The following is a 16,615-nucleotide window of genomic DNA, read 5'->3' on the forward strand; positions in this document are numbered from 1 at the left end:
CAATGTATTAAGAAATTTTAAAAAGTATTTTTGTATTAAAGTCATAACAGATAAAATGTAAAAAAAAAATCAAATCTGTGAATTATAAGTAATATGGATGTGTGTTATACATTATTTGTTTTAAAATCTTCTTATAAATGAAATGAATGATTAGTGTACGAACGAGGGAGATAAACTAAATAATTTTGTTGAATAGTGCCAGTGTTTATCTTATTTATTTACTTGGAAAAATATCTTTATTTTATTACTAGTATCTTATAGTAATTTAATGATATATTTGCAATTTTTAATAACGAGAACATGATCAGAAAAAATGCTTGATCCTGAAAAATGATACTCATAATATGTGCAATATTGGAATTATTCGTCTTTAAAATTTTTATGTGGATTAAACGTTCTTATATGTATTCTATTTTTTTTTATTTAATGTTTTGTGTAAATGAATAAAAGTCTGTTTTATTTCTTACATTTAATAAAATTATTTACAACATTAATGTATTTGAGTAATCGTTTCCTACATCACTAACACTTAGGAATATTTTATATTATAAGCCTGTATTGGATGAAGAAATATTTAACAATAACCAAAAAAACTATGTAACATAACAAAATGTACATATCCTATAATTTAAGTACATCAAAAGACAACGTAGATATAGTTTTATTATTTAAAATTACCCGAATATATTATATTTGGCTAACCCGAATGTAATATCATACATTGAGAAATTGTGAGTTATTTATTTACAATAATAAAGTAGCTTAAGAAATTTAGCACGTCCATAGTCATATTTATACATTAATAACTTTACGTACCCAGTCGAACAACATTGGACCATTATAAACTCGAACCTAAACACTTAATATAATGCATTTATCGCCGATAATATCTATACAAAAATATAATTTGGGGACAAAACAAAACACTTAGATATTGATAAAATGGCTTAATTTTCAGCATGTTAAGTTTTTTTTGGATCTTAACAGCCAGTACATAGATGTTAAATAATTTCGATATACAACCTACTTATTTACAAAAATCCATTCTTCATTCAGCTTCAATCACAAGTTGTTGCCATTTCAGTCTTTCACGTTACGTTTCCTTCGAGCTATCCTTAATGTTTAATTCAAATTTATTATTACTTAAAAATATGCTTCAATTTAGCTATTACAAGTCGATGTGCCTTGATATAATAACGGATCCCGTTTATGCATCTTATAAACTATATTTAATTGGAAATATGTTTATATTAATAATTGTAATGCAAATAGATTAAATTCCTGATAATTTCGGAAAGATGAGGGAAGCATTAAATATTTCCCAAGCCTATAATTAAATTTGAGACGCTTATACTATTGACAGAAATTTAATATTGAATTTTTTTTATGAATATTAATTACAAACAGACGTATTAAACAGAAGCTTTAAGACGAGTGCGGACTGTCAAGGCCCACTCGATAAGTAGTCCAAAATACCTACCCAATTCATAATTTTACCCTGTTGACAACATTTACCATACATAGAACAATAAACAATGCACAAAAACGTGCTATAAATTATCTAATACTCGAAGAATCATGACAAAACACGTCAATATAATACAGTGCGCATACGAACTGGCATCAACTAAAATTCTAAAACTACCGAGATTTTTCATTTATAAACCTTACATTATGATCAGTTTGAATGAAACACGTCAGTATTCTCAGTGGGTAAGTCGATGCAAATTCGGTGCACTTTCGCATAGATCGGGGTCGGGGTCGGGGGCGTTTGCGTTTAGTGTTTGAGCAGCAGAGCGGTGTGTTTGTTGCGGAGATGAGATCTCAGTGTGTCGATGCGGCTGTATGTAGCGGGGCAGTAGGGGCAGAGAGATCGTTGGGCGGTGTGAGAGTGGTAGTGGTGCCAGCGGTTGGACACCTCCTTGCCGCATGACTTGCAACGCCATAAGGCGGCGCTGTCAGCCGCCGCAACGAACATGCTGTGGTAGGAGTATTGTGCGGGACCGCGTTCTGCGATACAACCCCCATCATATATATTTTATTAACTCGTAACGATACTATTGTATTACTGTATCATGCTTGGTAGACGGTACGACAACCTAAACACCGACGGTTTCACGGTATTTCATTCATTCTTCTCATAAGACTATGGATATACATCGAATGAAAGACACAGAATCGCCCTGTTTTTAGGTTCACTGTGTAATCTCTAAGCACATTGATCACAAGCGGGTAACGTTGTCACATCGAACTGTTGAAATTCTACATTTACAAAACGGCCCACAAACAACAACACTTTCAGTTGCTACGCTATCTTTTCTCATGCACCATGTATAGATGATGATGAATTCAACTAGAAGCATTGCTGTGTACACAGATACGGCGAGTGTTTAGGCTTAAAAAGAGGCCGTGCATCATATTTAGGTAAGGTAAATAACAATCTGCAAATGGGGTGGAGCGTGTAAAACGCACAACTGAAACTACACGAATTGTAACATACCACAATTTAATGTAAAAATTAGTAATAAATACAACAGATAAATGCAGGAGTTTGCAACATGTTAAAATTGCATTACATAACATCAAACAATGTGAAATAAAAAAAAAAAAAATTGCATTAACTGCTTGCATAAAACAAAATTATTTAAATTAAACTTTTAATGGAGGCATCAAACCAAGACATTAAATCATAAACAACAAATCGTTCATAAAATTTTATGTAAAAATATAACAGCTGTTAGGCTATAGGATTTGACACCCCCGTCCCTATTAAAATTAAACTATTGTGATATACGACACTATAACAAATTTGCTAATGTTACAAAGAAGAAACAAAATAAAACATTACTAGACCATCGCTATCCTGAAAATAACCATAGAGCTCGTCCTGCACTCCATTGATTCAGAATTATAAAACCACATCTCCGCGACGTGACGTTAAGGTAAATTTATAATATACAATAAATTGGAATATTCAATTAGATTGGCCAAATAAGTGACTAGGTCCTCAAGACCTCATTTTCATAAGACTAAATTTAGTAATTCGTTATTCTTATGTGTAAATTCCATATGGCATAAGTTCGCTTTCATTAAGTCCAATAACGTAGTATTCGTAAAATTAATCATTAAGTTGCATACTTTCTGAAAGCTGAAAAGAGATCAAAGGGAGATATTTTCTGAGCCAAACGATGTGATACTCCAAAATATTCTGGCCAGACACTATCAAAGTATCCTAACCTAAAATATCTAAAATAATACACTATGTTACTAAAACATTTGCCAAAGCAAATACATTATTCAAAAATTGGTCTCCAGTGATAATAACATACAAAAAATGCATTCAAGATTAGATGAAGCGTTCAACGTACTTTCCTCCTAACACTGGGCAATGGAACCCGTACCGGATAGCTATGATCTATTCAACAATAGACTTTTAACTTGCGCGACAATAAATTAATATACAGTAAAAAACATTACGATTGGCAGAGGTAAACAAGCTAACTTAATATTACCAGCTATATAACCTGTACAGTCCCGTAAACCAAACCTCGTTACGCTGGGTTATAATAGAAATTAGGATTCACTTATGTAAATATAACTTGGTAGTTACTCTCTTCAAAGACATTAATTATTTTTAAAATATCCTTTAGTTTGGTTACGTTATTAAATAACTAGCAATATTGCACTGAGTATGAAATGCCATCAAATGATAAGCGCCCACATTATTTAGAAAGTTAGATATAAAAAATCTTCATTAATCTTAAAAATTAAATATAATAATTCTTTGTGGAAGAAACGTTTGGTAGTATATTATATATTGGTAAAGGAACAAACGAGCTTAGTGCTTATATATCAAGTGGGCCCCTATATTTAATAGACAAATTGTATAATCTAGGTACGAGTTATGACTATTATAAAAAAAATATATATATATATATATTAAAAAAAAAAAAAATTGCACAAGTGAATTGCATGTTCACAGCTACTAAACAGCACTAATGCCACAACTTAGATAATATATGAAACGATCACGGTATTGTTTTTCAAGATGCTGTCATATCCCACCGACATACAATGTTTTTGGTAGAATTAAAACTGTTTTTATACAATCGGCCACTTAACAATCTAGATACATTAGTAAATTTCAAGAGGTCTGAAAAAATTAAATTAAGATAAAAATCTCGAGTGATACTGTAATCTCTAAGTGTTTTTTTATACGAGACGCGTATGTTAGTACCCGTTGTCTTTGCAGATGCAACCTGATGGTAGATGCCTTACATTAATGCAAATTAACTAATCGTTAAAACATTATTATTACAATAGGAGTAGAATCGCAGCGTGTTCACTCTTCATTCTAGCACCATACCATTTTATCACATTTCAGTTACCGTATCACTCTAAGTGTTTAGCTAAAAATGTAACAATTCTTAAATATTAAATTGAAAAATACATACATAAACGCTAGGTTAGTCCCAATTGTAGAATGCCAATATTAGTTACTAAATGCGCAACCTCAAATCGTTCCTCCCTACCTTAAAATAATTGAAAGAGGTCTTTGACCTCCAGCACCGATCACGACTTACCAAAACTAAACCTACCAACGATAAAATAATAAAACATGTTAACATCGCAAGTATTACGTCTAGCCGTCAACTGATCAATCGAAATCACTGTTACTATATAATGAATCAATAAAAACAAACAACACTAATAAATCATATTACATAGGTATATAAATATAGATATAAAATTATATTAAATCAGACGATAGAAATATATCTAAGTATAAAAAAAAAACAATCTCCGTAAATAGATCAACTAGTCTAGTATAAAAATCTTTTCGTATGTTTCCTTAGGCGCTATCCGTTAATACATCACAAAACTTTATTAATTATCCATCTCGCAAAGGCCTCATAGAGTTACAAATGCATCTACACTGAGATTCAGTCAATATTTATATGTCGTTGACCAACGACAGATCACAATCTCTTGCCAGTTCCTTATGTATCCGTTTTCCGTTGTCGTTCCACACCAGCCATAGGATAATTATATAATAACATAAATATAATTAGCTACAGGAAACTCATAATTTCCTATCTAAAGAATAAATATAACAAGACAATGGGGGCCCGTCCGAGGGCGGTCGTTAATAGCCAGCATCACTTCGCGGTCGGACCGCTACTCAATATAAGTGTATATTTAAATAGCTTAAGATTTCTATCGATACAATATAAAAAAATAATATGGTAATAAAAAATTAACATCATATTATTGCTTTTGCCCGTTCCCGTATAGCGATTGGTATAGAAAAAAATTTTTGCTTACCTACTTACATACGCTTCGAGTCATTATCTTAGTAACATAGACTTAAGGTAAAACTCCGTTACGGAATCGTCAACATGTCCGCGAGGAATCAATATACAAGGTCACACTGGGGCAAGTCAAACGCACAACCGAGACAATACTAAAACGAGTGTTAAGAACTCAACGAAGGCCCGCTTAAGTAATAGCACTTCAGCTTAATCCTAAATAGGAGAACGTTCTATCGGGTCGCGGCCGCGGGCGTTCAGAGGCCGTCGAGGCCGTGGAGACCATCGAGGCCGTCGAGGCCGAGCCGGAGCCGGTACGCGGACGATCAGTCGAAGCCCGCGTCCAGGTGGTTCGCGAACAACGGCGGCGGCGCATGAGCTGCGTGAGGCCCGTGAGCGCCACCCACGCCCACGCCCGCGCCCACGGCCACCGGCGCGCCCTCGAACTTGCGCGTGTCGGGGTTGTAAGCCGGATGCTTGAACTTGCAGTGCGTGCGCAGGTTGTCCGAGCGCGTGTAGGTGGCTCGGCATAGCGGGCACTCGAACCGTCCAGGGAAGTGCACGTGATAGTGGTTCCTGATGTGAGTGACCACCTTCCCGCACAGCTTGCAGCGGTGCAGGTTGAGGGCGCCCGCCACACGCTCGAACGTCAGCCTCATGTGCCAGCCCTTCGAGCCTGCAACCAGCGAGCCCTCACTCACCCGGACACGTCACGGCTCGCCTAAAAATGGCCTACACCGACCCAAAACACTCGCAATTCAACGGTCGGTGCGCTTTTTTAACGATTAGGCCATTTTTATTGTTAAGCCCTTTTTTGGGATGCATTTATTTATACATTGTAAGATTTTGTTATTTTTTTTTTGAAATTATATAAACTAACAAATCTTAGTTACAAAATACAATTTGTGACGTCACAATGCTACAGTAGAATATGGAGAAGCTTTTTTGATATGTATAAGGTAGAGAACACAACTCCCAACATTTATACACGTATATATTTTTGTGGAGTTATTTTCCAGTTTCTACTGTAGACGAATAGAATAGAACTGATTAAGTATGGGTAATTAACATATTATTAGCACTATTCAAAAAGCTTTTAATAAATTTGTTAATGCTATACTATTTGCTCCTCCTAGCACTATTAAAAGCATTTATAAAGATTAATTTATTTAAAATTATTTGAACAAAACTTCAAAATAACTTTTAGTATGATAGTTTTAACAAGAGATCCATGCAGTAATGAATCAATGATTGAAGAAATGGTGTCTGTTATTATTTGTGTTAATATTTGCAAGTGATTGTTACTTTTTACTGTCACCAAGGCTGTATACATATTGCAGATTAAGATATAGGTTTTGCTATAAATAAAAAGAAAGCATGGAAATAGGATGAAAATGAAAAGAAATAGGTAAAAATAAAGGATTATATTTGCAACGAACACACAGTAACGATCAACTTAATCACAAAAAAAAAATTAAGTTAAATTGGAATTTATGAAATAAATTAATACCAAGACGCTTTTCCCTAGAGCACATACTTTAATTATATATCAGTCTTAAAATAACTGACAACTTACTCGTTTCCTTACAAACTCTACGAGGAACATTAAGAGATCATAGCTTTGGACATTATAATAGACCGGATTTCATTTATAGAAATATTTAAGGCACAAATTTTTGAAGATATCAAAAGAAAAAAAAAAACACAACAAGCATTAAAAAATATCTTACATGATATCCGATCTTTTTACACTTATCATTACTAAAACATACACAATATAAAATTTTGTCCTTGTTCCAAATAAATAATAAACTAAGAGATTCCAATTTTTTTGATTTTTAAAGAGGCATGATGTAATGGTGGGGATAATTTATTTTTAAGTAATTCCAATTTAATTTTATTGAAAAATAAAAATAAGTTTTAAGTGTTCATTAGGAAATTATTTTATGTTGATAAGATTATATCTGTGAAAAATTATAAAGGACTGACTGATGATAAATGTATGCCGGGTATGTGAATATAATTATTTTTGGATACTATTGGTACTGATGTGAAATTGCTATTGAAGTTTCTGCTTAGAAGAAAGATGATGTTATTATATGAGTGAAGTGAAATGATTTTTTTTATTAATATAATCAAGTGATGTTATTTAAATAAGTATACAATAGTTACCCCTCAAACAAATTTTAAATACCAAAATTTTCATAAAACACACCACACCTTAATTCTAAATACATAACTTACAAATATTTTGGTAACCATCGATATTAATGTAAAAGCGCATCTTGTTAGTTAAAAGTATAGTCAAACACAAAAGAGAATCTGCACTTCATACTGTTCATGATACAGAAGTTGCAATATAAATTTTTTAATTTCAATAAAACAGTAAATACAGTTTTCTCTTTATTTTTTTGTTAAGGAGAGGATAATTATATAAATTAAAAAATATCTGCTTGTGAATTGTTAGTATGACCTTTCCAATGGACAGTAGGAATAAATGCAAATAGCAGATTTCAGATCTTTAACCTATAACAAATTCGTGTTTTTTTTTTGGCTAATCTAGACGAGAGACAATATTCTATCTAACATTTGGTTTGAATATTTGATATATTGTTAAGACCTAGTACTGAACAATGTTTCATTCTTAGATGGCGTTTTAGATTGTCAGCCCTTGTTAGTATAATCGGACAGAGAGGGCATTTGTGTTGTTCTGGATTGTGTGATTTCATGTGCTTCTTGATATTGCTTACAGTTTTACCACATATCTGACAGGTCATTGGACTGTGTGATCTATGATTTAATGCTATCCTAAAAGATTTTACTATATTCTCAATATTTGTTATATTTTGGCCGAAATGCTCTTGAGGTATATCATTCTCGTCCGCATATTTATCACCTGCAATATATTTAACTGCTTCACAGCTGGCATTTATCATATGGCATGCTACTTAATCCACAAAAAAGTATCCTAATATCCTTCATGTGAACTACAAACCACTAGCGCACTCTTACACATGTCGCCTTAACCATATTTACATGCTAGGTTTTTTTTTTTTGTAAACACACTAAATACTTCGTAGTGTTCATTTTAATTCACCAATAATATTGCATATAACCTATGTCCCAGCGGGGGCGCCAAATCATTGTTTTGAATACATTTCACACCGATTTCTTCATAAAATAGAAAATTATTAAAAAAGCATTAAAAAGAATGAAATTAAAAAGCATTTTTTTGTATGATAAGTGCAAATTAATATGATATTGTAAGCACATCACAGAGCATGCGGAGGGTGAACGGTTTGCGCATGCGTGATAATGTACTACTGATGTTAATATACAGGAATCAAATTTTATTAAAACAATAATAAATTTTCATCCCTATATATTAGCAAGCGTTATTCAGAGCAAATTATATAAACAAATAAACAAGCTATCGAGATAGGCCCGTTCGATGTTGAGTAACCGGCAACTGTAATAATAATTCTAATAATTCATGAATAAAAACCGTAAAAGGTAATATCATAATGACGGTTTTATATCATAACGGGCCGGTCTCAATTATATGTATGCAATAAATCCCCCAGTCACTACAGAACCGCACAGATTATATATATGTAGAGAAGTTTTTAATCTACGTAATATTTATAATCTGTGATTTATGCATTTAGTTGGAGTTGGCGTTGTCAAATCTTAGCACCGAAAGCTTCAAGCTCTTTTTCGTTACAATGAATATAGTTATCATATATATGGACGGTGAGAAGAAATTAACCATTAGTATTTAGGTTGACGATGCGAACTCCTACTAGGCAATGTTCTATAAGCGACCTTTGAACTCACCGTCAATGGTGTCCGTCTGGTCGGGGTGAGGCGGCATTACGGGTTCGCTCTCGTTGCAATCGTTGTTCATCGAGTGCTGGGTTATCATTGATGCCATATCATTCACTCCCATTCCCTGAAATTTGTAGCCGGCCATATATATTAATTTTGATGAAGACATAATTAATTACTCTATTATTAATCACAATACGAGCTGACCTTTGTCTGATTGTGGATTAAAAAATAAAACCTTTACATTCGATTTTCAATTTTTTTAACGTTTATTAGAAAATTACAAAATACAGTCTTTTAATTCCTTTTCGAATTGGCAGTGAGCTCGCGTTCTTCGCAAAACTTATGCGATTTACTTTTATAATGATGATTAACAATTTCTAGACGGAAATTTGAATTGCCCTCTATAAACGATGATCTTTGAATGCTCAGTTCATGAGACCATTTTCTGCAATATGTGCAGTACATGATGTTTTTATTCTTATCATATTTCAACCATTTGTAATATGACAACCAGTTTAATCTGAATCGCGCTGATTGTTTGACGGGACGTGATTTTAATGATTTAGAACATTTAGTTGATGATTTCGATAAAATCGTTTCTAGAATGGAATGATTTGATATGTTTTCGTCAACATTTCGCCGTGTTTGAGCTCGGTTCGCAGACACGTCTTGATCATCTGGCTCCTCCATCTGCCAACAGAAGGAAAGGATCTGCTTTACTTTGCAACGAAGCAATTTAATATATTTTAGTAACACGCAGATCCCTTCCTTTCTGTTGTCATTTAAAGTTTTGATGGAAATAAAAAAAAATAACTTAGGAAAGAACGTTTCAAATTAAATACAAAAGAAAAAGATCGTGCCTGTCATCGGAAATAAACGAAAATAATGACTGAAGTTATAACAAACGACACTGACTACTATCATTTAATCCTGAGTTTCCTGAGTTTTTGATTCTTAATGACTTGTGAGTCCATACTGAAGTTTGGTTCCTGTAAAGGTATATCTACAAAGCGTATGCACTAAGGAGACATATTAAGGTGGATCCACACTGATCACGTGAGTCAATATACACGTGATATAAGTGTACATCCCTTTTGCTCCTATACTGGTATATCCACACTGAGCGCAATAAGCACTAAGTCATATAAAGGTATACCACACGAATATACGCGTGATGTAAGTGTGCTTCCACACTGACCGTGAGGTGAGTCTGGTCGTAGGAGTGGTGTTGCGTGTAGTCTGGCTCTTGTTTAACGAGCAATGCTGGGGAGCGAGCGGCGCGGCCGTGAGCTGGTGGAGGAGTCGACGGCTCGGAACCAGAGCCGGTTGAACCTTTGCTAGCCTTCACGTGCCCCTGAATATAGATCTTGTTATAGTGGATTCATAATACAAGTCTATGACAAACTTGACATTAATGTTAAGACTAAGACAAGAATAAAGGGTCGAATTATCTTTATTTCAATTGAAAAATTTACGATGTCCTAATATTTTATTTCCTTATTATAACGTGTTTTAAGAAGAATATATCATTGAACAGCTACTCAGCCAAATCAAATAATTTTGAAGTGAAAGTCCAATTAGTCGAGGTGAGATAACATTTGCAATTCATAAATATTTGCTATCGCAAAATCATACTTAACTGATTGCTAGATCGTACTTTTCTATTGAGAAACATGAATAAGAAACGTTCCTAAAACCTTTTTCACCTCATAATGTCGGTAGGACAGATCGATATCGTCCCTTGGCGCGGTGGAGTTCTTCCTGCGTCGCTTCTCGAGCGGCGCGTGCGGCGGCAACGGCAACGGCAGCGGCTGCGGCAGCGATTGCGGCAGTGACTGTGACTGCGGCAGCGGTGTTAGAGCTGCGAGCGCATGAGCAGCAGGCGGTGTGGCGAACTCACCGCGGGATAAATTCTCAGCACTCACGCTGGGAGTCGACCGCTCCTCTGACTAACGTTACAATTAAATATAAGATAACATTATAAATATTTACAGTTACATTAGAGGTAAACTTATAAAGTATAAACGTAATTAATCTAAGCTGATATACGAAAATTTTTGGCCCCAAACAGTATTGAATACGATTTTTATGTACAGATATAAAAATATCAAATCACAGTTTTAAGTATCATTTTGTAAATCAGTAAAAAAGATAACGTGGTTTTTAAGCTGAAATTCGATAGTGAATAACATTATAAGTATTCCCATGGTAACCCGTAACGGTTTCTGGTCGTTCGTCAGATTAAGTGTTGTAATAAATAATGATCTAGGTTGATGGAATGTTAAATTAAATTTATATGTTATCATTTCATTTATTATAAACTCAAACGGTATATTTAAAATTTTTAGTGTTATACGAAAATTATAAGGAACAACGAACTCGCACGTTGTCCAACGAATGGAAATAATCAGAACCTTTAACACGCGAAATCTCTTGCGTGACTGGTTTTTTTTTTAAGTTTATTGAGCTAAGAAAATAGTTTGAACCAATTAAAAATGTTTCTCCATCGTTCTCTCATCCTTAACGCTTTTTACTTATGCCGCTTCCGGCAAGGGATAAAAACGTTTTGCATTAACAACGGTATCACAAAGAAATTCTAAAGTTTTATTAATGATTTTAAAGACTTACGTACAGGAATTTTATTACGAATTACGGTGCTGATACAGAAGTGGCAACACCATGTATATAATGTTGCCTGTTGATCATTCTTGACCCCTTTAACTAATGTGCAATAATTTTAAGCTTAACGGTTAATGTATTAAGTTCATACTAGTAGGTATATGATTTTATATTATGATATACAAGTTTCTTATCGAATCCCGAAAATGTAGATACATCAAATATTACCGCTACATTCGATACTAAACTACTTATACCGATGATATAATATATGTATATTCGTCTTAATGAACGGTTATTAAGAATAACAAATTTAATGTTATTTCGGGGCCATTATTTGTTATAATCGTTGATTAAAGTTCAGTTCGAGAACCCGGCCTGAGATTTATCTTGATGAAATAAACTAATTAATTTTGTCGACACACGAAAGTGTGAAATTTTTATATAGTAATGTACCGGAGGATGGTGTGACAGTTGCTTTAAGGAACCGGTCCGTAAACGAGTCCGTAGTAAATATGTGCACGTGAGGTCTGCGTATGCGCATCTTTGTGGAATTGAGATATTATAATTAGCCTGTTTGTTATTAACTAACGTGCGTACGCACTGTTATGATGCTTAAATCCAGTTGCAATTACGAATTTATACATAAATTATTAAATATGTAAAAAAAAAAATACGTTGATTTAATATAAAATATTTTATAAAAGGTACGTTTTAAATGCTAGTATTTATAACCGCTTTGTTATTCGTCTAGGCGTCGTGCCATCGATTGCCTTTAACTAGGTACGAACACTATAATTTAGCAATAAATTCGCATAAATAAAGGGTCATTGCTCACCCAAACTTCAAGGCCACTGTACCTACTGTTTCTAAGCAATATGCCAGACTTGTCTGTCTGGCGCTCTAGCGCATTTTGATACATCAAAAATTAATTGGTTAATTTATTTCACGTAAATAAAATAAATTACTTATAATATGTGACATGAGCTTATATATTTTTTATCTCTTACAATATAATTATTATTTTTTTGTACTATTTTGTATCATCATAATAAAATCGCTAGAAAACTAACGGCGAAAGTCCAGTAAAATACGTAATGAAATGTATGATTTTCAATTGTAAGAGAATATGAAATCAGTTCAACTGTACACATAGCAACAAGGTAATAATTCAAAATAGTCGTTCTTTTAGAATCTGAAGTAAAATATTCATCTTAAATCAGTCAAAGCGAACTGCACTACAAGTATGCAATACTAAATTTTGTTATACCGACGCAAGAATGTTAGGTACAGTATTTTTTTTTAAACACGCGTTTTCGGGTGCTATTTTCGGATCAAGCATAAAATTAGGACATGTATAATCTATCTATGAACGAGATAGCATCTAAGAAACAAGATCATTTATCTCTACGTAGTTTATACAGTGAATTTTAACATTATCTCCACCCTTGCGAGATAGAGAACGGCCCAGTAACCGTTAATTTATAATATATATGTATACAAAATCGATGTTACCGTTCTAACGGCAAACAACTCTTTAAAAACGACTTTTATGTATAATTAACATGGAATTCCAAACTTTTGTTATAAATTTAATTTCTCATATGTTAAATTGGAATGGTTTTTTTTGTTTTACATTAATTTATGTGTTATATTCAAAGGTACTCACCTTAGTATTCAACGTATTATTCTCTGTCAAACCTCTAACTTGTAAACTTTCGGCAGTCTTTAGGAACATTGGTAGCATATTTTGGCCAACATTCACCTCTCCCTAAAATTTATATTGAATATAAATAAATGTATAATTATTAAAATTGTATATAACAAAAAGTCATTTACTATACAATAAATACATACCTTATACATAAAATCTAACAGAGATTTCATCTCTGAGAACCTCACATCTTTAAGGAATATAATGGGATGCGGGTGTGAATTTTGTAAGAATATACTTTCAAAATACGGGGAACATGCTGATAGTATTGTCTGGTGTGCCTAAAATATAACACAAATATGTCAATGAGCCTATAATAATAGATATATTAAACAAAAGAATTTCAGTCCGAAGGTCTTTACAGTTATAATTGTTAGATGTACATATTTAAGCATCATTTTCATAAACCTATTATTATTTAAATACATTTTTCGGTGTAAAATTTGTCTTCAATGTTATGAACACAAAACAAAATCTATGCAACAGTTTATATGGTTTGGATTTTTTTTTTAATATTAGTGATATTGTAAAATTCATCTGCAAAACATAAGGAATGTGTGGCCATCAATAAGAGTAATACATTAATATTGTTTTCTAAACCCTAAAACTTGCCAAACTAGTGCCATAAAATTTAGAAAGTTAAAAACTTGCAAATCTTCTGCATACTCCTACCTAAACTATTCACTGTCGACCTACAAAGTAAATTGCATTTTATTAGCATAAACTTTCATAGATTTAGGTAAAAAATTTAGAAACTATGATATCACCAGCAAATTATTGTTTTAAAACTTGATTGAGATTTGCTAGAATTGTTACAAGTTTTGATTTATTTTTATTTAATATATTAACATTTCTAACAGTCACTTTGTTTTCATATATTAAATTTTGTTTCACAATTGTGATAAACGATTTGCAATAAATCTTTGAAGATGAAAAAGAAATAAGATTTCTTTGTTATTTTAATCACGTATAAGTTATTTATAATTTTAATATACATCAAAGTAATAGCCCGGATATTAACTTTTCTTTGTCATGGTATAAATATTAAAAAATGTTCAGTAATCATAAAGGCAATAAAACTGATTTCCACATAGCATATTTTTAGATAATATATTTATTATATATGTAAACTGCCTTTAAGTTTTTTTTTTATTTTAACACTGAATTATTATGGTTTGCAACCTTGTGAAATAAGCAAATATTTAAATTTACTACCAGTCTGCCTTGGCTTAGTGGCTCATTAAATGGAAACTTTGAATCAAATGATATATGAATATTTAAACATAAAAATGTTCTAGTACTCCATTTGTTATGCGTAATACACACTAGTTTAAGTCCATTTAGGGATTTCAATCTTTATATATATACATATATAATCTCTAAAATTATCTTTTACGATTACAAATCATACTAGGAGAATGAACATGACATCTTGATTAATTATTGTTTTTATAATCATAACTTATGTTTGTTTACTATTGTATGGATTTTGTTATGACATAATAAATAAACACTGGCATGAATGTAACAACAAAAAAATATATATGTAATTCCATAATGACTAGTAACTAGTATTTGTATTGTAAATAATGTTTAGTGAATTTAATGCTATTGATACCATCGGCTCACTTTCCAGACCTTCATAGAACTAGATGTTTTCTATTACATATAATTCAACTATTTTAAAATGACTATCATTAATAATGCATAAAAGGGAGTATTTACCTTGACTGTTTCCCCATCGCATGCTAGTGTAACATCACATAGTGCCTCTCTCTGTAATAGGCTTGCAAGCACATCTGTCAGGTTGGTTGGATGATTGTTCCAGCGCAAACAAAATTGCTGGTCCATTGTTGGTGCTAGTGTCAGTGATCGTGCTGAAAAATGATCAAAAGCTGTAATCAAAAGTTAACAAAGTAATAAATCAAAATATAAAAAATTCGCAACACCAACATTATAAACACACTAATGGGGTTGCTGTCTATTCTTGTTTTTATACCTTTCTGAAGTCAAGAGTAATTAGACACGTGCGTTGGGGACTAGATTTATATTAAAATCATTATGTGCAAAAAATTGGCGGCCATAGGGCCTAGATAGTAGAGCGCAGAGATAAGTGACATCAGCGGCTCGAATTAATAGGGGCCGCGGGCAGCAACCTTACTGTACTCCACATTGACAGTTAGACCGCCGAGCGCCGACACATATCTACTTGTTGCATGCTCCAAACTAGACCCATACATTATGTAATTTAATTCCAGAATGCTGACGACGGGGCCACCGACCCTACGGGACGCGAAAACCTCTAGCCGTCTATAAAACGAGTTTAGAAAAGTAGTACCGCTGGCCAAAAAAATCGCAACATGCTGACACCGTTATAATCGCCAAGCTGGATGTGCCAGTTGCTAATTTCAAACGCGTGGTTGCAGGTATTTGATAATGCACCATTATTGCTGTTACCACTAAACACTCGGAGTGTTCAAAAATTGAACAACTAAGGACAAACGGGATTTCTAAACGCGTAGTTGTGTCAAGTTTTGACTATTCGTAGCGCCATTTGCAGTTCCCGTATCTCAGATTCTTAAAATTATCAATCAACAATGAAATATTCTTTAACACTCAATTAATTCACCATCACAATTAATAAAACAACTATAATATACACAAAGTCAATGATTCCTAACTCACCATTTGCAAAAATTTTGCCATCACAAACGCCACCCGACCCCTACCTTGCACTGTCTTTTTGACCACACACACATCTCGATTTCCGTGTTCACTCACGGCACCTCACGGCCTTCGGAATATCTTTCACATCATAATCGGCCAGTATTCGCAACGCGAACTTCATGCGTTTCTAAAGGACGCGCTAAATTTAAATTTTGCAATATTATTTTGTATTTTTTTATGGTTTCCTTTGATGAATTTTGTTTAATACTTATGTAAAAGCACACACTAAATAGAAACTTATTGAAATAGTAAATAGAGATGAAAAAGAATACCTTTTAATAAAATACTTCAATTATATTTCTTCCGTAGACACAAAAAAGAGGTTATGTTTGTTAAAAATGATTTTAAACAAAATATTTATAACACAGGCTATAAAATGTACAAATAATCCTTATCCTACGTAAAACATGTATAA

General features: G+C 33.0%; 1 protein-coding gene across 5 annotated transcripts; it reads right to left on the reverse strand.

Moving 5' to 3' along the window:
• Nucleotides 1-454: 454 nt before the first annotated feature.
• LOC116768874 (sex determination protein fruitless) lies at nt 455-16,316 on the reverse strand. Of its 5 annotated transcripts, none has more exons than XM_061529458.1 (8): nt 16,159-16,316; nt 15,199-15,350; nt 13,617-13,754; nt 13,429-13,530; nt 10,847-11,089; nt 10,339-10,494; nt 9,147-9,261; nt 455-2,010 (listed from the first exon to the last, which is right to left on the reverse strand). In XM_061529458.1, the coding sequence occupies exons 2-8, from the start codon at nt 15,322-15,324 to the stop codon at nt 1,778-1,780; spliced, it is 1,113 nt and encodes a 370-aa protein (XP_061385442.1). In that variant the 5' UTR covers nt 15,325-15,350; nt 16,159-16,316; the 3' UTR covers nt 455-1,777. The 5 variants fall into 5 exon arrangements, with proteins under 5 accessions (XP_061385442.1, XP_032515625.2, XP_061385439.1 ...); XM_032659734.2 differs by lacking the exon at nt 455-2,010 and adding an exon at nt 2,490-5,985; XM_061529455.1 differs by lacking the exon at nt 455-2,010 and adding an exon at nt 2,490-5,985 and having other exon boundaries at nt 16,203-16,254.
• Between the last annotated feature and the right edge of the window lie 299 nt (nt 16,317-16,615).

The sequence above is a fragment of the Danaus plexippus genome, chromosome 5 (genome assembly GCF_018135715.1).
Source record: "Danaus plexippus chromosome 5, MEX_DaPlex, whole genome shotgun sequence".
NCBI lineage: Eukaryota > Metazoa > Arthropoda > Insecta > Lepidoptera > Nymphalidae > Danaus > Danaus plexippus.